Consider the following 22801-nt stretch of genomic DNA (forward strand, 5'->3'; position numbering starts at 1 on the left):
ATGCTCATGATGCTCCTGCAGAGGACGTGAGAAACTCAATATATCATCAGGTAAACTACCGCAAATCTACCCATCGGTGAGAGAAAAATATAATTACTGACATTTTCACAGACTGCCGGAGCATTGGTTACCCCGAATGGCAGCATCAGGTTTTATATCTGCCCCTCAGGTGTATTGAATGCGGTCTTCCACTCGTCCCCCTGACGTACACTTATAAGGTTATATTCCCCTCTCACGGTAAGTTTGTAAAACCATTTAGCTCCAGATAATTGGATAAACAGGTCAGGTATAAGGGGTAAAGGATAGGGAAGGTGACGCGTGACTCACAGGCACAACCCTCCATCCTTCTACCAAACCCCCCACGGTGACTGGAGAGGAGCATGGCCGTATATGAGCCTCAGCCTGACACTGGAAGGGACGAAATAACCGAGATTTGGGCATTTTCGCTCCTGGTGTGGAGTCGATAGCACAATCATATGCCGCCATATAGTAGACGGCCGGTATCTGGGGATAATTCCCTCCTGTGTGGGGTCTATTTCCCTCCAGAGAAATCACACGTTACATTCCACACATAACACTGTGTAGAGAAGGCGGCGCGGGGTAATTGTGCCAGTAGTGAGGGGCGAATAATGGCGGGAATGTCACTGACTGAGGAGAAGTCTCCATGGAGCATCTTCACTCCGGAGATCATGTGACCCCTGACTCCTCCCCCCTGTGACCTCATCACAGGTCCTGTGCACAGAGCAGCCATATATATGTGGAGTGCAGCTCTGCAGGTGGAGGGATGTGGAGATTCCCCATTACTGAGCGCGGGGGAATGGTGGTACTGTGAGAAGATTATACTGTGTGTGGTGGGATAGTGATACTGTGAGAAGATTATACTGTGTGGTGGGATGGCGATACTGTGAGAAGATTATACTGTGTATGGTGGGATGGTGATACTGTGAGAAGATTATACTGTGTGTGGTGGGATGGTGATACTGTGAGAAGATTATACTGTGTGTGGGGGATGATGATACTGTGAGAAGATTATACTGTGTGTGGTGGGATGGCGATACTGTGAGAAGATTATACTGTGTGTGGTGGGATGGTGATACTGTGAAAAGATTATACTGTGTGTGGTGGGATGGTGATACTGTGAGAAGATTATACTGTGTGTGGTGGGATGGTGATACTGTGAGAAGATTATACTGTGTGTGGGGGGATGGTGATACTGTGAGAAGATTATACTGTGTGTGGGGGGATGGCGATACTGTGAGAAGATTATACTGTGTGTGGTGGGATGGTGATACTGTGAGAAGATTATACTGTGTGTGGTGGGATGGTGATACTGTGAGAAGATTATACTGTGTGTGGTGGGATGGTGATACTGTGAGAAGATTATACTGTGTGTGGTGGGATGGTGATACTGTGAGAAGATTATACTGTGTGTGGTGGGATGGTGATACTGTGAGAAGATTATACTGTGTGTGGGGGGATGGCGATACTGTGAGAAGATTATACTGTGTGTGGTGGGATGATGATACTGTGAGAAGATTATACTGTGTGTGGTGGGATGGTGATACTGTGAGAAGATTATACTGTGTGTGGGGGGATGGTGGTACTGTGAGAAGATTATACTGTGTGTGGTGGGATGGTGATACTGTGAGAAGATTATACTGTGTGTGGTGGGATGGTGATACTGTGAGAACATTATACTGTGTGTGGTGGGATGGTGATACTGTGAGAAGATTATGCTGTGTGTGGTGGGATAGTAATACTGTGAGAAGATTGTACTGTGTGTGGTGGGATGGTGGTACTGTGAGAAGATTATACTGTGTGTGGGGGGATGGTGATACTGTGAGAAGATTATACTGTGTGTGGTGGGATGGTGATACTGTGAGAAGATTACACTGTGTGTGGTGGGATGGTGATACTGTGAGAAGATTACACTGTGTGGTGGGATGGTGATACTGTGAGAAGATTATACTGTGTGTGGTGGGATGGTGATACTGTGTGAGAAGATTACACTGTGTGTGGTGGGATGGTGATACTGTGAGAAGATTATACTGTGTGTGGTGGGATGGTGATACTGTGAGAAGATTACACTGTGTGTGGTGGGATGGTGATACTGTGAGAAGATTATACTGTGTGTGGTGGGATGGTGGTACTGTGAGAAGATTATGCTGTGTGTGGTGGGATGGTGGTACTGTGAGAAGATTATACTGTGTGTGGTGGGATGGTGATACTGTGAGAAGATTATGCTGTGTGTGGTGGGATAGTAATACTGTGAGAAGATTGTACTGTGTGTGGTGGGATGGTGGTACTGTGAGAAGATTATACTGTGTGTGGGGGGATGGTGATACTGTGAGAAGATTATACTGTGTGTGGTGGGATGGTGATACTGTGAGAAGATTACACTGTGTGTGGTGGGATGGTGATACTGTGAGAAGATTACACTGTGTGGTGGGATGGTGATACTGTGAGATTATACTGTGTGTGGTGGGATAGTAATACTGTGAGAAGATTGTACTGTGTGTGGTGGGATGGTGGTACTGTGAGAAGATTATACTGTGTGTGGGGGGGATGGTGATACTGTGAGAAGATTATACTGTGTGTGGTGGGATGGTGATACTGTGAGAAGATTATACTGTGTGTGGGGGGATGGCGATACTGTGAGAAGATTATACTGTGTGTGGTGGGATGATGATACTGTGAGAAGATTATACTGTGTGTGGTGGGATGGTGATACTGTGAGAAGATTATACTGTGTGTGGGGGGATGGTGGTACTGTGAGAAGATTATACTGTGTGTGGTGGGATGGTGATACTGTGAGAAGATTATACTGTGTGTGGTGGGATGGTGATACTGTGAGAACATTATACTGTGTGTGGTGGGATGGTGATACTGTGAGAAGATTATGCTGTGTGTGGTGGGATAGTAATACTGTGAGAAGATTGTACTGTGTGTGGTGGGATGGTGGTACTGTGAGAAGATTATACTGTGTGTGGGGGGATGGTGATACTGTGAGAAGATTATACTGTGTGTGGTGGGATGGTGATACTGTGAGAAGATTACACTGTGTGTGGTGGGATGGTGATACTGTGAGAAGATTACACTGTGTGGTGGGATGGTGATACTGTGAGAAGATTATACTGTGTGTGGTGGGATGGTGATACTGTGAGAAGATTATATTGTGTGTGGGGGGATGGTGATACTGTGAGAAGATTATACTGTGTGTGGTGGGATGGTGATACTGTGAGAAGATTATATTGTGTGTGGGGGGATGGTGATACTGTGAGAAGATTATACTGTGTGTGGTGGGATGGTGATACTGTGAGAAGATTACACTGTGTGTGGTGGGATGGTGATACTGTGAGAAGATTACACTGTGTGTGGTGGGATGGTGATACTGTGAGAAGATTACACTGTGTGGTGGGATGGTGATACTGTGAGATTATACTGTGTGTGGTGAGATGGTGATACTGTGAGAAGATTACACTGTGTGTGGTGGGATGGTGGTACTGTGAGAAGATTATACTGTGTGTGGTGGGATGGTGAAACTGAGAAGATTATACTGTGTGTGGTGGGATGGTGATACTGTGAGAAGATTATACTGTGTGTGGTGGGATGGTGATACTGTGAGAAGATTATACTGTGTGTGGTGGGATGGTGGTACTGTGAGAAGATTATACTGTGTGTGGTGGGATGGTGATACTGTGAGAAGATTATACTGTGTGTGGTGGGATGGTGATACTGTGAGAAGATTATACTGTGTGTGGTGAGATGGTGATACTGTGAGAAGATTATACTGTGTGTGGTGGGATGGTGGTACTGTGAGAAGATTATACTGTGTGTGGTGGGATGGTGATACTGTGAGAAGATTATACTGTGTGTGGTGGGATGGTGATACTGTGAGAAGATTGTACTGTGTGTGGTGGGATGGTGATACTGTGAGAAGATTATATTGTGTGTGGGGGGATGGTGATACTGTGAGAAGATTATACTGTGTGTGGTGGGATGGTGATACTGTGAGAAGATTATATTGTGTGTGGGGGGATGGTGATACTGTGAGAAGATTATACTGTGTGTGGGGGGATGGTGATACTGTGAGAAGATTATACTGTGTGTGGTGGGATGGTGATACTGTGAGAAGATTACACTGTGTGTGGTGGGATGGTGATACTGTGAGAAGATTATACTGTGTGTGGGGGATGGTGATACTGTGAGAAGATTACACTGTGTGGTGGGATGGTGGTACTGTGAGAAGATTATACTGTGGTAGCAGGGTTTTTTTTGCTGCTATCAGGTATGAATACAGACTTCTCAATTTAGCACATTTGTTTCCTTGCATATTTGCTGTGGCGTTAGTTCCTCTCATTGTTGCACTAACACTGCTTCACTATATGAAATCTTTTTCTATTTATGCATTTGCATCTTATAAATAATCTTAAAGTTTGTTTGCTACTATTTAAGGCCTTTGAATAGGATATTTCGGAGGCATTTTTGCGCCTTATATTTAAAATACTGTCCATATTTGGTCCTTTTTTGCATCAATATGTGCAATAGAAAATGTGTGCAACGTAAATAATTAGTCTATTTATGCCATAAGATTATTCTTGCAGCACTTTTTTTGTATTGGTGTTTCCCCTCTTAAAATTTTTTTTCGCATTGTTGCATGTATTAATTAAACTTAATTGTGTATTTTTTGTGATATATAAAAAATTGCATTGTCGCTAATAACAGTTTAAAATAAATTCTATTTTTATGGTAAAAAGCTTCCTTTTTCTTTAGGGTTTTTTATGTTTCTTTTGGAAGTACCCATTTACTTTGGCACTATATTTATTTGATTTATCGTAAACACAGGGCTCCGCTCCGCTCACCTCGTACACATGGCTCCGCGCCATACACCTCGTACACACACGGCTCTGCTCCATACACCTCGTACACACGCGGCTCCGCTCCGTACACCTCGTACACACACGGCTCCGCGCCATACACCTCATACACATGCAGCTCCGCTCGGTACACCTTGTACACACACGGCTCCGCTCGGTACACCTTGTACACACACGGCTCCGCTCTGTACACCTCGTACACACGCGGCTCTGCTACATCCCCCCTGTAAACCCCTCCTGACCCCACACATAAACTTCCCCTCATCCAGCAACCATGACAACCAGCACACTGAGTCCTGCACACACTGAGGCCCCTGATCATGTGACCCCTGACTCCTCCCCTCCTGTGACCTCATCACTGGTCCTGTGTGCACAGAACACACAGCCCAGCCACATCATTGCAGGCTATGGTGGATCTCTGGGACAGGGAGGATGGGGTCGGTGCATGGGGGGGAGGGCGTGGTGGCTCAGTGCAATGCTGGAAAAATAGCGTCCTGGGCGGGACGTGGGTGGAGCGTGTCAAAAACGTGACTGTCCCACGGGAATCGGGACGGTTGGGAGCTATGAGTAAGGGGTTGTGGACTGTAAATTCCTCCATACTGACTGGGGGTCCTTATTTTCTGTAGCAGGGTGTGTTGGCCATAATACTGTGTGAGGTGCTGTGGGGGCCGTAATACTGTGTGGGGTTTGTGGAGGCCACCATACTGTGAGGGAGCCCTCATACTGAGCTACATGGCCACACAGGAGAACAATTTCCTTGTGATGAGTCAGAAAGTGAGAAATCCAGGCCTTTGGTCTATCTGATTGCCGTCCTCCTGAATTGATATGGTGTTGTGTGCCAGGAGGGAGACATCAGATAGTACGTTCTGAAGGAAAGCAAAGATATAATGGCAGTAAGAATTTGGATTCCAGGCAGGGAGCATAGCGGAGACACAGAGCAGGAAGAGGTCATTAGCTCAGGTTTGCTGCACTATTGTGGCTTATAACAAAGGTTATGTACTGCCGCATGTAACCGGAAAGTTCCTGACTGCATAATGCATAATACAGAAGAAGCATTCAAAAAGTGTGACAACTGAAATGTGATGTGTATACTTCTCATCAGGTTCTTGTTAAGTAAAGGAAAGTTTATTATTGAACTTTTGGTCTCCCTCATTCATCTCCATAACCTCTGGTCCGGACCTGCCAAGTACAACACCAGCATGCGATCTGCAGAGACGGGAGATATGACTCCTCCAAATATATATATGTATATACCGGGTCGGACTGGGGTGTCTGGGGCCCACAGTGGGAATGGACCCTAGGGGCCCACCCTACACCTATATGCGAATATCTGTCAGTCGTTATACTGATTATAGTGGACCATCGACTGTAAAATGCAGGCGGCTCCTGCACATCTACTGCGCACCCCCATAACTCGGATGTATGATTGCGGTAGTTTACATTAATGGGGTTCTTTGATTAAAACAAGTTTTTACTGATCCTTGGGCTCCACAGGATAGGTGATCATTTAGGTCCGACCAATAGAAACTGCACCATTCAGAAGAATGAGGAAATTTTATCGTTGATAGGACACTTATCTCCATTTTAAAATGGAGTGGCAGGTGGGGGGACTTATGTCATGATCCAGATCATGGTTTGTTTCTTGTTATTTCCCCAGCCTTGTCATGCGGGGGTTAACTTTCTCTGCCTCATTTTGGGATTTGTTTGACTATTTCAGTCCGCTGCTGCCTGCAGGCACCGTCAGTTATAGTTCGTGCCCCTGGCTTGACCGGCTCACCCCGTTACACTCTGATTTGTCCTCTGCCCGTTTCCTGAGTTCCCGTGCCTTCCCCACTCCTACTACCCCGCTCATCTTAGTGTTTGCTCCCCATGCTGTGTGTGACCTCTTGGTATTTGACCCGGCTTGTTCTCTGACCTGTTTTACTGTCTCACGTCTCTGGCATCTCTGCTCCCGACTGGCTCTGATTTCTCTGGCTTGCAGCTGACCATGTGTATTACTGTTTCCTCTGGTACTGCGTTCCCTGGCGGTTACTGACCCAGCTCCACCGACCACTCTCTTGCCACCTAGTGGCACCTGCGCTGCTGCACTGTGGTGCTACGCTGTGAGTGCAACCTTTCTTCCCTCACCAGCACCCCCTTTTGGAGCTTGTGCGCTACTGTGCTGCAGCAGCATTACATTATAACTGACCAGTATATCTAAAGGGGTTTATCATTTTTTTCTCTGGTTATGGATCTGCTTCGTAACTTGACGGAATCAGGTGTCCAGTTTGACGCAAATTATGCGGGAATTGTGGGTGGAACACCGGGCCCTGGCCACGTCCCATACTCAATTGCAGAAAGAGTTGGAGACTGTTAAGACTTTGCAGGGTGCCCCCCGTCATGTTCTTGGTAGGACTGGTGATTTTGTAGATGTCACCTTGCACTCTCCCGAACCCTCGGTCAAGCTACCTGACACCTTTTCTGATGAGAAGGATAAGTTTCGTACGTTCAGGGAGAGTTGCAAATTTTTAGACCTCGATCCTCTGGGGATGAGAGTCAGTGGGTGGGGATTATTATATCCTTCCTCTGGGAGGATTCTCCATCCTGGGCTTTCTCGCTGCTCCCTAATGCCCCTGAACGGATGTCGGTGGATAGGTTTTTGGAGGCTCTAGGACTTATCTATGATGAACCAGACCATGTCAGGTTAGCAGAGGGCACTATCATGGGTCTTGTTCAGGGAAAGCGCTCAGCCAAGCAGTATTTCTCGGAGTTTAGATGATAGTCCCCCGAGGTGTCCTGGAACGACTCTGCTCTCGGGTGCCAGTTCTGGAGGGGAATGCCTGATCATCTGAAGGACGCTCTGGCTCTCCATCCACCACCCACCTAGTTCCTTGGAGAAGGTTATGACTCACGCCATCCGGATCGGTCGAAGACTACGGGAGAGGGGTGTTATGCAGCTGGAAGTTCCATTACTTCCGAGTAATCTCGACGTTACACCACATTCCGGGCCCATGGAGGTGGGGGCCACCGCCGTCAAGGAAAAGGAGAGGAAACGATGATGGAAAGGGAGACTCTGCTTCTACTGTGGTAGTCCGGGACACTGGAAAAAGGACTGTCCCTCCTGTCCTCCAATTCTCAATGTGCCGGGAAACACCTAAGTCTGGGTAACTATCGAGGAGGTTGCCCAGACTCTTAGGTACCTTTTTTGTCATTGTTTAGGTTATAGCTGGAAGTGGAACTTTATGGCCAGAACTGTTGTACTCCCACTTCATCTTTTGTGGACTGCGGGTCATCTTTGCACTTGATTGACTCTGATTTGGTTGCCAAATGCAAGTTAGGGACAGTCAGGTTGGGAAGTCCCACTAATATCGTGGCCATTGATTAAACACCTCTTGCTAATAATGTTATTAAGTTTGTCTATGAGGAGTTTCTCAATGTGGGGTCCTGTCATCAGGAACATTTTACATGTTTTGGACAATCTTCCTGCAGGATTGGTGTTGGGGTTTCCCTGGTTACGAGTACATAAACCGATTATTGAATCCCGGTACATTGTTAAATTGGGGTCCTATTTGTTTGAAGGGGTGCATTGTTAATGTATCTGTGTCATCCATCAGTCTGGAAGGTATTCTGGAGCACCTAAAGGATTTTAAGGATGTGTTCTCTGAAAAGGAGGCTGAGGTCTTACCACCACACCATCGATTGTGCTGTTAAAATCGTTCCTGGTGCCAAATTGTACAAACGGGCCTTGGGCAATCTCTCTGGCCTTGAGCAGGCTGCTATGAAGGAGTATATCTCCGAGAGCCTTTGTAAAGGACTCATTCGTCCTTCTCTTTCTCCTGTGGCAGCGGGGTTCTTTTTTGTTAAGAAAAAAGATGGTTTATGCCCATGCCTCGATTTTCGAGAATTAAATAAAATCACTGTAAGGAATACTTACCCCCTCCCTCATTCCTGATTTTTACAATCAATTGTCTGGGGCCAGGTGGTTCTCAAAGTTGTATCTCAGGGGAGCATATAATCTCATCCGTGTGCGGGAGGGGTTTGGGTGGAAAATGGCATTTCTCACCTCTGAGGGATTGTTTGAGAACTTGGTTATGCCTTTTGGCCTCACTAACGCGCCAGCAGTATTTCAGAATTTTGTTAAATATGTTTATGATTTTATTGGGCGCTTCATGGTAGTTTATCTGGATGATAACCTTATATATTCTGCTGATAAAACAGAACCACATGGGTCACCTTCGTGCAGTCCTCCAGAGGCTTAGGGAGAACTCCTTCTTTGCTAAACTGGAGGTCTTCATTTTTTTTGTTTAAGAATTATCCTTTCTGGGGTTCATTTTGTCTGCTGAGGGGTTTCTCATGGACCCTAGAAAGGTACAGGCTATTGTGGATTGGGTGCAACCCAGAGATCTCAAAGGTCTTCAGCGTTTTCTGGGTTTTGCCAATTATTATAGAAAATTCATTAAGTGGGTTTTCTCAGATGGTTAAACCCCTCACGGATTTAACTTGCAAGGGGGCTGATCTTAAAAACTGGTCAGTTCCAGCTTTAGCAGCATTTTCTTCTTTAAAATAATATCTTATGTCTGCCCCTGTACTAATTCAACGTGATCTATCTGAACCATTTATCATGAAAGTGGATGCCTCGGAGGTGGGAGTGGGGCCGGTGTTGTCCCAGAGGCCCACCATGTTAACCAATTTAAGACCATGTGCCTTCTTTTCGAAAATAAATTTCCTCTGCTGAAAGGAATTATGATGTGGCTGACTGGGAGTTATTAGCCATTAAATAGGCTTTTGAAGAATGGAGGCATTTTTTGGAGGGGGCTGTCCATTGAATCCACAGTCATTTAAAGACCACAAGAACCTGTCATACATTGAGTCTGCCAAACTTTTAACCCCGAGTCAGACAAGGTGGTCACTTTTTTTTTTTTTTTTTCTCGATTTCAGTTTTCTATCACTTTTAGACCTGGGCCCAAGAATGTGAAGGCTGATGCTTTATCTCGCAGCTTGGATCCAATGTCACCTCCTGAACCTCCTTCATCCATTCTACAGTGCGGAGTAGTTGTGGCTTGGGTTTTCTCAGCGTTGGAGCAGGAGATTCGGGAGGCCCAGTCTCTTGCTCCTCCATCTGTGCCTGATAATAAGTTCTTTGTGCTGGTCCAATATCAGTTAAGGGTGCTCCTGGAGTTCCACAGCTCGGCTCTTAGTGGGCTTCCTGGATTCTCGGCCATGTGTAAAGCTGTCGCTAGGCTATTTTGGTGGTCCGCGTTGGCTTCTGATGTCACTGTATTTGTGTCCTTTTGTGAAACGTGACTGTGCTAAAACCTCCCATAACCGGCTGGCCGGGGAATTAATGCCATTTCCAACTCCAGATAGACCTTGGACTCATCTGTCCGTGAATTTTATCACTTATCTCCCTCCTTCCAATGGCAAAACTGTGGTCTGGGTAGTAGTGGTTAGGTTCAGTAAACAGGCGCACTTTGTACCGTTGGCGGGACTGCCTAATGCTGAGACTTTATCGAAACTATTCATTGAGCATGTTGTGTGATTACATGGTGTGCCTATGAGTGTGGTATTTGATAGAGGGGTGCAGTTTGTGTCTAAGTTCTGGAGGGCTTTTTGTAAAAGGCTGGGTATCAGTTTGACCTTTTCATCAGCCTATCATCCCGAGACCAACGGTCAGACTGAAAGGACCAATCAGTCTTTGGAGCAGATTTTACGGTGTCACATCTCGACAGGATGATTGGTGCTCTTCATTACCTATGGCAGAATTTGCATTTAGTAATCGTGTCAATCAGTCCACTGGTACTTCCCCGTTCTTCTGTAATTATGGTTTTCACCCTTATTTTGGTCAAATTTCCTGGCTGGATTTGGGGTGTTCAGGGGCTGATTCAGCCATTCTGTGGTAGGCTGAGGTCTGGAGGGAAGGCTAGAGGAACATTGGGGAGTCTCAGGCCAAGTATACATTTTTTGTGGATAAACGACGGTCGGTGGGGCCGGCATTCCAGGTGGGGGATAAGGTATGGTTATCCACCAAGAATATAAGGTTGAAGGTTCCTTCTGCTAAGTTGGGTCCCAAGTTTATTGGTCCTTACGAAATCTTAGAGGTGGTTAATCCTGTTGCCTTTTGCTTGCGCTTGACTCCATCGTGCTGATCCCCAATGTGTTTCCTAAAAAGTAAATTATATTACGGTAGTAATAATGTCCCTAATTGGACCGTAAAGAAATTGTTTCCTACTTGCCACCATAAATTAATATACAGTGTTCCTCATTCTGGCCCTCCAACAGTAATTTAGTCCCTCATCCTGCCCCCTTTATTTAATAATCTTGCCCAGCCTGGCCCCCTTTATTTTGTAATATGCTCCAGCCTGGCCTCCTTTATTTTATGATATGCCCCAGCCTGGTCCCCTATGCCCCTTGTCCAGCCTGGCCCCCAGATATCCATCCTGCACCCCCAGCTATACATAATGGCCCTCATATGTGTCTTATCCTGCCCCCATATATCTTTCCTGGATCACCATATATCCTTCCTGGTCCCTTTTCCTGGCTCCCCCATATATCCATCCTGGTCACCCATATATGTGCATCCTGGACCCCCATCTGTGGACGTCTGTAAAATAATGCTTATCCTGTAAAATACTCAGGACTAGTTACCAGATAAAAATATAGTGGTTTATTTGGATTCTTCCATCAAAGAAAGGTTATTACAAAAAAGAACAGGTGAATAAAAATAAGTGAAAGAGAGATTGTCCATTGTTCATAGCAAAGCAGCATGTATTCTTCTTCTCTCCGAGATCCTGAATAGCAAATGGCTGCTGTCTCTCAGTTCGGCTTCTCACATCGCCGTCAAGTAATATACCAGCTGTTATGTCATGTCATGGCCCAACACAGGCGACATCTTCGTGTCTGTCTCTCATGATGGTGAGGGAAGAAGACAGCGACCTCTACAGTTAGCCATGAATTATATACGTCTCTTGAAGCACGTGATCTCGGTATATATGGAGTTTGACATTTACCTCAAGGCTAAACTTAAATATGTAGTGAGCTGACATTTCTACCATGAGCCAAGCTTAAAAATAGCCTATGTCATATAAGCTAAAGCAATCTACAGAACTGGGTGTAATAAGAAATATTTAACGAATTATTAATATTTAACAACGTCGGGCACTCAGACCATCCTCATGGAGACGGTTTCTAACCGTTTGTGCAGTCACATGCACGTATGTGGCCTGCTGGAGGTCATTTTACAGGGTTCTGGCAGTGATCCTCCTGTTCCTCCTTGAACAGAGGCGGAGGTAACAGTCCTGCTGCTGGGTTGTTGCACTCCTACGGCCCCTCCATGTCTCCTGGTGTACTGGCCTGTCTCCTGGTAGCACCTCCAGCCTCTGGACACTACGCTGACAGACACAGCAAACCTTCTTGCCACAGCTCGCATTGATGTGCCATCCTGGATGAGCTGCACTACCTGAGCCACTTGTGTGGGTTGTAGAGTCCATCTCTTGTTACCACGAGTGTGAAAGCACAAACAGCATTCAAAAGTGACCAAAACATAAGCCAGAAAGCATTGATACTGCGACGTGGTCTGTGGTCCCCACCTGCAGAACCGCTCCTTTATTGAGGGTGTCTTGATAATTGGTAATAATTTCCATCTGTTGTCTTTTCCGTTTGCACAACAGCATGTGAAATTGATTGTCAATCAGTGTTGCTTCCTAAGTGGACAGTTTGATTTCACAGAAGTTTGATCTACTTGGAGTTATATTCTGTTGTGTTCCCTTTATTTATTTGAGCAGTGTATGTGTGTATATGTATGTATGTGTATATGTATATTTTTTCCCTTTAAGTTGAGGGGTCCAATTCCAGCTATTGCTGTCAGACCTATGATTTCTATCTACACCAGTGTATCGGATGTAACGTTCCACCATGTGAGTGGACGGGGATTACTCACTTTGCAGGTCTTTGAGGTAAACACTGGCACGCTCAGGGTTTAAATTGAAGCCATTCGGTTTATTACTAAGACAGTTCCAGCAGCCATTTGCACTGTCTGTTAAACATTCAGCTTTAGCACATGAATACAGATACCGTCTCTCACTGAAAATACTTCTCACTGACCCCGGTCAGTATAACACGGACACCTGTCCATTACCTGCTGGTGTCGGCTGTACAGGTTCCCGGGTACCTCTTATCCACAGAGGCACCCCATAGCCATTTCAAACGCAGTCTTCCACTGACCCCGGTCAGTATAACACACGGTTGACAAGACCATTACCTGTTGGATCGCCACACAGGTTCTCGGATTCCTCTTATCCTCAGAGGCATCCGATAAATGTCCATTTACACCCAGTCTCTTTCTGACCCCGGTCAGTATCACACGGTTTTCAAACCGTTACCTGTTGGCCACGCAGGTTCCCGAATCCCTCTTAGCGGAGAGGCATCCTGTGCACATTTCTCTCTGACCCCGGTCAGTATCACACGGTTTTCAAGACCGTCCGATCCTTTTGGCTCGGAGTTGCCGGCATGTCTTCCCTAGGTTATGCGACGTCCGAGCCTGGAACATGGGAGCTCTGCCTGGGCTGACAGACTCGAACACACTCACTCCCATGTGCAGCACACTTGCCTTAGCCTGTAACCACTCCCAGTTACCAATCACATGGCTAGTCACATGTTCATGACCTCATCACAGGTCCTGCAGATTCACAACCATATACATATTTTTAGCCAAAACGGGGTACAGAGAGCCCCCTCACCACAGGGTGTGGTACATGGGTAGCCCGACCCTTCCAACTCTCAAAGCTACCCGTAACCCGGACCCAAATTTGAACAACTACTTAAGAAAACACTCCGGGCTACATCACAGGGAGCTGCCATCCCAGTGACACATACCTTCCATTAACCACGCGACCACCAGTCACACCACAAGGATAATAGGGTACAATAAAATTGTTAAGGACGAGACTTCACTAACATTGTGCAGTGACTCTGCTTTCCATATAGTGACAGATTATTTCTTTTTTAAACTCTTTTTATTGAAAGATTCCACAAAATAAGATGACAAACATGACAATGCAGTGTAAGATCAAAGTAATCCGTATAATCACCATCCACAGTGACATAGATATAATATCACACTTTCAATAATAAAGTAAACCAGCAAAACGAATGAGACATAGCATTCACCATAATGTGCTCTATAAAGCATTGCTCCTCCTAACCAACAGGTTCATTATCAGAGTTTTGAGCTCGTACCAGGTCAGGTTATAATAGACACATATTCTCAAGTCCACACATATCATCACTTTCATACTCTGGAAGGGATATACATCAGGGATTGTATCCGAGATGGAGGAGACCATGGCATTAGGAGCCAAGTGTGACAAGGGTGAGTTACACCACCATTCCCGAATCCTATGGAACTTCTGGGGACATCTTCTGTGTCTATATAGTAAAGAGTGAGTGAACTATGTCACGCTGTGAGTGAGGGTTAAATTTCGCGCCAATTTCGCTGATTGGTCACCAGGCGCGACCAATCAGAAAAGCGTGTTTCAAATCCCGCGGCAATTCGTGGGCGGACTGCACCTGTCGCTGATTGGTCGCGCCCTGCCGGCCGCGACCAATCAGGCTAGCTCTGGTTATCTCCCAGCTTCGTCGCCGCTGATCTCTGTGCGGCAGGAGATGACCCACAGCGCTGCTGATCTCCCGACGGTAGAGATGGCATGCGTCGTTCAAATTCTACGCCAATTTGCGGCCAGACTGCGCCTGTCAGTGATTGGTCGCAGCCGGGCGCGACCAATCAGCGACGCGGGATTTCCGTTACAAGCAGAGAGACAGACAGACAGAATTAGACGATTATATAGTAGATGTTTTCATAAGGAATTATATCATTTGCTAATTAGGAAAGCCTAAGGCCAGAAATAAACCCCATAGATCACTGTACATGGAGACTTTGGGATCAGATCATTTCTGTCCGTTGTGTTTGTCGAAACAAAAAATCTTTTCTAAAAGCCTCAAACTTCTGTGTGTGACTCAGAGCTGAGATCTAACGTGAGAGAAGATTCCAGTACGGGGAAGACGGGAAACCTTCATATAGACGGCCGGTGGGGATGGAGTCAGTGACCGACTCTGGCCAAATCTGTCTCTAGAGCTGTAGTAGAAGATGAAGATGTCGTCCTCATCATGAAGGAGTTATTTCTCATGTCGCGTGTAATGAATATCTCCTGCACGACGGTTGGGTATTCGAGATCCCTGTTGGGTTTTACCCCCCTTTCCCAAAACTACCCTCAGCCCGTAATTCCCCCCATCTGAATACCATAGACCCGCCACAAAAATGACTCAACACCGTATTTGGATAAATTGGCCACAGCAGCCATTTATTAAAACTTTTAACATAACAGTTCCTTTAAACGTTATTGAAAAAGGGGGCGGTCCTCGAGGCCCCAAATTATAATCGCCTCAGGTTCCAGTCCCATAATAATAAACTTGGCCTCCAGGTTGAGTCCTGCCTCTAGCCAGTAGGCACCAGCTCAGAGACAATAAGAGACTCACCCCCGGCCATTATCCGTCATGAATTCCCAGTGATCCAATATTTCCACGTAAACCAACCAAGGGGGGAGTCCAGGACCTTAGGGATCCCCCCTTCCAAGCCGCCAATTACTTTCACCATCAACCTCGAGGACCACCTCCCCCACGCCACGCTGCTATGACAAGTTATACATAAACATTAGTAGTAACAAAGATGAGATTACTATGAATTAACTGCATATCGATGCCATTTTCAAGGGCGGGTGGGTGTGAGGTTGTGTTCTCTGTGATACGGGAACCTAAAATGGTTGCCCTATAAAATGCCTACCCCCTTTTATTGTATACACCTTAACCCCGCCTTCTACCCCTCAGCCCTATCAGATATCCACGTTCAAATTCCTTAACCCTTACTAGCCTGTCCCTCTTAACAAATATCCTACCCTATTGTCCCTCTCAACCCCGTCATGCTGTCCTCCCTTTTATGGCCTGTGGCCCCCAGTACGGCCTCACGGTATTGCTAATGCTGATTCCAGTGTCGGTAATGAGACGAGAATTAGCGTTATGGAAGATGAGTCTATGAGGAACGTGTTCAGCTGCCGACTCCGAGGAGGAAACTGCTTGTTGTCTGTGGCCTAAATATATAGGTTTTATTAGTAGATGTCAGGGGAGAAAACTAAACCCTGTAAGATAATAAATCTCCTCATATGTTTCCCTTATTATCTCCAGTGATTGTATTATTACACAGGATTCTTATGATGTTACATCGGATCATCTCATTCAGGTCTCTACAATATCGGATCCTCTCAGTGAAGATCTTCTACAGAAGAGAATTTTCCTGATTTACCCATCAAGGATGGATATGGACAGAGACAAGATGGCGGAGAGGATGTTACACCTCACCCTAGAGATCCTCTTCCATCTCACTGGAGAGGTGAGAGATTCTGATGACGTCACATTCCATCATTCTTATCTATGGGAATAACAGATGGACAGAACTGGAGAGGTGAGGACTCTGGAAATGTGTGTAGTGAGATTTATTAATGTGTCTCTCCATAACCAGGATTACACAGTGGTGAAGAAGACCTCTAGTGATCGCTGTCAGGACCCTGTGTCTGAGGGATGTGGAAGACCCCTGAGCCCAATCACGGGGCCTTCACCTCACCCCCTGATCCATGAGGACATCAATGACCAGAAGATCCTAGAACTCACCTACAAGATGATTGAGCTGCTGACTGGAGAGGTGACACTGCTGGGAATGCTGGGACATTATACAGTAACGCTATGAAGGGATCGGGGGGATGACGGTATCATTGTATGTGTCAGGTTCCTATAAGGTGTCAGGATGTCGCTGTCTATTTCTCCATGGAGGAGTGGGAGTATTTAGAAGGACACAGAGGTCTGTGAACGTCATAATGGAGGTTCCCCAGCCCCTCACATCACCAGGTAATAGACAGGACTAAATACACACGGCCTATAATTATCTGTATGTAGAGAATTAATTCAGTCCCTGTATGTGCTTCCTCCAGATCTATCCAGTAAGACGACAACACCAGAGAGATGTCCCCGTCCTCTTCTTCCACAGGCCTGTAACCAAGAAGATCCCAGTGCTCCTCAGGATCATCAGGTAGATGGAGAGAAGGTGTCAGGAGATCTCCCCTATGATGTGTAGATGGCTGTGAAGGTCTTGTGCTCAGTCTTGTTTTATCCACCAGTATTATATGTTTTATACTTGTGTAATGAGAACGGTGGAGATGGCAGGATTAGAGCTGATCATAGATGGGACTTCTCCATCTGTCAGTGACTTTTACAATATTTGTTTCAGGGTGAAGATCTGACCCATATTAATCCTACAGAGACATATGTGAGGGGTGATGAGCGGTGTAAAGAGGAGATTCCCACATATGACTACTCAGGTGAGTAGTAACCACTGAATGCAGAGAAGTCACAGTCACCGGCTGTGGCTGCTTTATCGGTGGTGTAGTCCGGCCGTATTACCATGATCACCATTTTGCCTCTAGACCACAACATTCTCCTCCACACAAAACTCCACCTACCCCCTGGTATTAGAAGACGCTGACCGTTACCTGCCCAGATCTGTAACTATAAAGCCAAATGACAGCGTACGTAGAATGTGCTGACAAGATAGAAAATCACTTGAAGAAAAATCTTATGCTGGGCCTGTAAGAGAAAGCGGAGGGTAATGATGCTGTTGGCTTCCTAGATCCCTGAGATCTTATCGGATGAATCTTCTCTTCCTTCTGTGCTGCTGAATGTCTCATGGTCCCTACAAGAAAAATAAAATGCAAAGAGAGGCGCAATGAGTGTACCTGTTAGAATTAAATTCCCTAACTGAATCAGCAGGGTGCTCACCTTACAGGGTTGTGCCACCCTTGCACAACCACGGTGTGAGTGTGAATGGTAGTTGGGGCGCGTGTCCTCGCAGCCCAGAAGGGCACTGCACATGGGTGTCAGCAATCTCCGCTCTCCTGGTCAGTCCATCTCTCACTGGCTTCCGGACGTGATGTTGAGACCAATCCCAGCCGTAAGTGAACACCAAGGGTCCCGGAGCTTCCCAGCACCGCCCAGCAATCACAGGTTCTCCCACAAACAGCTGCCCTCCAAGCTGCTCCTGCCGCTGATCCTCAGAGAGGAAAAATCAATGCGAAGCAACAAAAAAAGCGGTGTATAGGAGCGCTAAAGGAGAGGCAGAAACCAGAAAAAGGGCATAAAATCTCAGCTTTTATCCTTCCTCCAATACCCACAACGCGTTTCTACGGTCACAGCCGTCTTCCTCAGGTGGAATGAAGGAAGCATCAATTATTACAGCCTTTGTAGGTAGCCCTAGTTGGAACAACCCACAATCCTATGCGACCTCCCCCTGGTGCTGCGCGTTAACCCTTACATCCCCAATAAAAACATTGTTAAAAAAAAACATTTGTTAAACAATCATTATACATTTTGCAGGTTATGACATTCAACCTCATCAATATTCCATAAAAAAATTATAATAAACCCTATCCAAGTAATAACCCCCCCCAAAGAAAAAAAGGGAAATTAAAAAAAAAATACAAATTGCACATATAAAAAAAGAAATCGGTCATAATCACTAAACTATTAACCCTACCTGGAAACGTTCTCTATAGTGAGATTCAGTCCCTCCGGATATAACGCACCCAACTTGAACATCCAGTAGCTTTCTCTTCTAATAAGGTTACTCAGCCTCTCTTCTCCAAGCTCCTTGATATGGTCAATGATGGTCAATCTTATCTTTCCTGGATCCTTATTGTGACTCCCTGCAAAGTGTCGGGATACACTGTGTAATTGGTAACCCGAGCGGATGTTCTGTCTGTGCTTATTCAAACTTGCATGTGCTGTTTGGATGGTCCTTCCCACATATTGAAGCCCACAAGGGCATTCCAACAAAGAGATGATATAGGTGGACTGACAAGTAACCTTGTGCTTGATCTGGAATGTCTCATTGGTAGTATTAGAATGAAAATCCCCCGCATTATCCTGGATCACTCCACAACACAAGCATTTGGGTACTTTACATGCATAACAGCCCCAGCTGCTATTATCATTTCCATATGGCGTTTTATATTTCCGTGTTATGTTGCTTGGTGCTACCAAGTTCTTTAAACTTCTATTTTTTCTATAAATAATATTTGGTTTATCGGGAATCATTGGGGCCAAAAGAGGATCTCCTTGTAGGATGAAGCAATGTTTCTCCAGCAATTTAGGCACAATTGATCTCGAATGACAGAAGGGAGTTATCAAACTCCATTTATTCCTCTCCAAATTCACCCCAGGTGTCCTATTTTTATCTTCCTTTTTTTATGGACAAATCTTGTGTGAAATTGCATGTCCTCTTATAAGCATCTTTTAAAAGATTTTTCGGGTATCCTTTCTCCACAAACCTCATCCTGAGTATTCTAGATTCAGTTTGGATGTCTTGGTCAGAAGAGCAATTTTTCCTAATTCTCCAGTATTGGCCATAGGGTACATTCTTCACCCACCCGGGGAGGTGCCCACTGTCAAACCTAAGGTAGCTGTTGACATCAACCGGTTTGAAGTGTGTTGCAGTGGACAACATCCCCAGGTCATCAAGCCGCACCCATAAGTCCAAATACTGGATGGAATCGGTGGAAATGGTAGCCGTAAAGGTTAGTCCCCGATCATTCATATTGAGATTGAGATTGTTAGCAAATGTTTCTGCCTCTTCAACCGACCCCCTCCACAGGATAAACAAATCATCAATGAACCTTCGGTAAAAGGCCACCCCTTCTTTTTCAAGACTGGGCTGCGCAATGAGGACGGACTCCACCGCACCCATGAATAAATTAGCATAGCTTGGTGCGAATCTCGTCCCCATTGCGCAGCCCTTCACCTGGCGGTAGAGTTCCCCCTCAGAAGAGAACACATTGTTACTCAGGATGAACAAGATGGCTTTCAGTATGAATTCCCTTTGTTCAGCTGGCATGGTAGTATCATTCATTAACACTTTAAGGCCCAGTTCATGCGATATATTGTTATAAAGGGCTGTGACATCCAGTGTTATCAGGATGCATCCCGTCATTGGGGGTAAATTCCTCAGCTCACTGATAAGTTGCGATGAGTCCCACACGAAGGATTTTAACTGTTTTACATATTTCTGTAAGAATAAATATATGTAGTGAGATAACTTACATGTTATGGGCCCGATGCCCGATATGATGGGCCTACCTGGGGGGTTACTCGGGTCCTTGTGCAATTTGGGTAGAAAATATAGAAATGGTACTTTATATTGTGTAATATCAAGAAATTTGCGTTCTTTTCTGTTAATGATTTCCCTCTCATAGGCTCCCTTAATCAAAGAATTATAATTCAAAAACATTTTGATATTTGGATCATCTTCTAATTTCTCATAAAAATCCTCATCTTCTAAAATCCTTCTCCCTTCCTCTATATACCATGCCCTGTCCATTATTACTATCCCCCCCCCTTATCGGCACTACGTATGACGATATTTTCATTATCCCTAATGAAGGTAATGGCTTCTCTTTCACCCCTACTTAGATTGCACCTCCTTTTTGGTTGTGAAATTGCCCTAACTTCTTTCACAACCAGTTGCTGGAATGTCTCAATATGGGGTCCCTTATGACGAAGAGGATAGAATTTATCATTGGGGTTCCTAACATCAACATGTAGCATGTTCTTAGTGGACTCTGACTCTTCTTGAACACTGGGAAATTTCTGAATATTGGTTCTACTTTAGTTTTTCTCTTCTAATATAAAATGCCTTTGTATGGTGAGTTTCCGGAAAAATTCATTGAGATCCAAATATAATGAAAAAGTATGTAAATTCGCAGTGGGGCAAAAAGAGAGTCCCTTTCCCAAAAGGGATTTCTCCTCCTGTGGGAGAGTGTATTTGGAAAGATTATAAATCCCCAATTCCGTTTCAGTACAACCCTCTTTTACTACATCTAATCCATTCTGGGGCTGGCTGCTTTTGATCGCTTCAGTGTGGTCTCCTGATTTTGAGTGTCCCCCTTTTCTGGAACATCCACTCCTCCTACACCCTCTTCTCCCCTTTTTCTCTTGGGGTGACGGCCTGGAGCCACCCAAAAAAGCTGGGTGATTTTGGAATCCTTTAGAATCTCTTCTAATGCTATCGGGGTATCCACCACATTATGTACCCCATAAGAGCTCACCCTTGCGGTCTCTCTTACCAGTGGTATAATCGATAAAGAGCTATTTATAGTCAAATTAGATAGATCAACCTGATTATTAGAATCCCCATCCCTCGAGGGACCATTGGGTTCTTCCAATGCACCTGTTGGATCCCCACTGTTCTCGCCTATCAAATCCCCTGAGAATGGGGTCCCTTCCGTTGTAATTGAGCTTTTTGAGGGATTGGTTATAAATTCTAACACTATTATTCCCAAGAACCCCAGACCCCTTCTTCAGTGTTTGAGTGGAGGTGACATCATGTACTGTAAAAATGGATAAATCCATACCACCTGAAATAATATCTCCAACATGAAATCAATCCGCACTGCAAGAAATTGCATTCATTGTGCACATGCCTGTGTGAACTGCCGCCTAGAAAAGCGTGCAGTATAAGAAGTTGTCCATGGACCGGGGTGCCACTCCAAAGTAGTAAGTACAGCAACTTCACCAAAAAAGAAAAGAGAAATACAGGTGGCACTCACCGGTCAAAATCTTCTTTATTCTATTTCTTTAAAACATGGGCATAGGGAGGATGGGAGCGGGAGTGGAGATGGCGACAGCTGTTTCGCGCTGCAGTAGCGCTTCTACTGGTCTCAGAGGGGAGTGAGCCCAGTCTCACCTCTTAATCAAACCTCACCCCCACTGCTTCAACACATATGCAGCAATTATCAATGACAAAAGATTTTAGAAAAAAATAAACACCTATACAATCATGAAAGCTTATTATAGGAAAACAGCCATATCCAATCTCTCATTTAGACCAGCAGATTCTTGTGCCCGAGTGCACATGATCCATATGGCCTCTCTTTTCAATAGAAGTTTATGTAAATCTCCCCCTTGTACTGGAAGAGACACCCTTTCCAGGCCAGCAAAAGAGAGTACCTCTGGATTTCCTCCATGAGATTCCCTGACATGCTTCATTAGGCGTGGGACACCTTTACCTGCTCCAACCGAGTTATAGTGCTCCCTGAATCTCACATGTAGGGGGCGAATGGTCTTACCGATGTAAAAAGCTTTACAGCAACATAAAACAACATAAACCACGTGAGTTGTTTTGCAGGTGATAAAATCCTTGACAACGTGAGACGCTCCCCCGATGCACAGTGTTCTATCTACAATATGGTAATTACAGAAAGGACAATGGCCACACTTATAATTACCATGTGGAACACCCTTGCTTAACCAATTATTTTGTGGCTTCACCATCCGTTTTTTTACTACTATGTCACCCAAGGTAGTACCTCGTCTATTAGAAATAATGGGACCCCTTGCTGCCACCTCTACGATATCCTTATCATGCTCCAAAATATGCCAATTCCTGCGAATGGCAGATCATATAACCCCATCCATAGGGCCAAATTTGAAACAAAAAACAAATCTCTTTCAGATCCACAGGCAGGACTACGATTGCGACCTCCTGCCTGATCAGCCCTAGCCTTAGCCTCATTGAGAAGACCATTAGGATAGCCCCTACAAGGGAACCTATCACATAATTCCTCTGCTTGCTGGTTGTAACCTTCCTGGGTATTATTAATCCTCTTCAATCCTAATAATTGGCTATAAGGGAGAGACCGTTTTACATGATTTGGATGGAAGCTATCAAACCGCAGAACGGTATTTGTGGCGGAGGGTTTATGAAATACCTTGGTCTGCAACTCACCATCTACAACACTAATCTGTACATCCCAAAAATCGAGGTTAAGACCTCCATATCTCGACGTAAACGACAT

At 45.3% G+C, this 22801-nt stretch overlaps 1 protein-coding gene across 1 annotated transcript in view; it reads right to left on the reverse strand.

The window, feature by feature from the left end:
- LOC141056810 (uncharacterized) overlaps positions 1-22801 on the reverse strand; it is a 61637-nt gene extending 38836 nt beyond the window's left edge. The window contains exons 1-5 of the mRNA XM_073553290.1: positions 22715-22801; positions 22073-22183; positions 19403-20013; positions 18914-19113; positions 18487-18655 (exon numbers count right to left, since the gene is read on the reverse strand). Coding sequence (XP_073409391.1) covers positions 18487-18655; positions 18914-19113; positions 19403-20013; positions 22073-22183; positions 22715-22801 — 1178 coding nt within the window. The remainder of the gene's footprint in view (positions 1-18486; positions 18656-18913; positions 19114-19402; positions 20014-22072; positions 22184-22714) is intronic.

Source organism: Dendrobates tinctorius, unplaced genomic scaffold (assembly GCF_039654945.1).
Source record: "Dendrobates tinctorius isolate UK_male_01 unplaced genomic scaffold, ASM3965494v1 ptg000200l, whole genome shotgun sequence".
In the NCBI taxonomy this organism is placed as follows: Eukaryota; Metazoa; Chordata; class Amphibia; order Anura; family Dendrobatidae; genus Dendrobates; species Dendrobates tinctorius.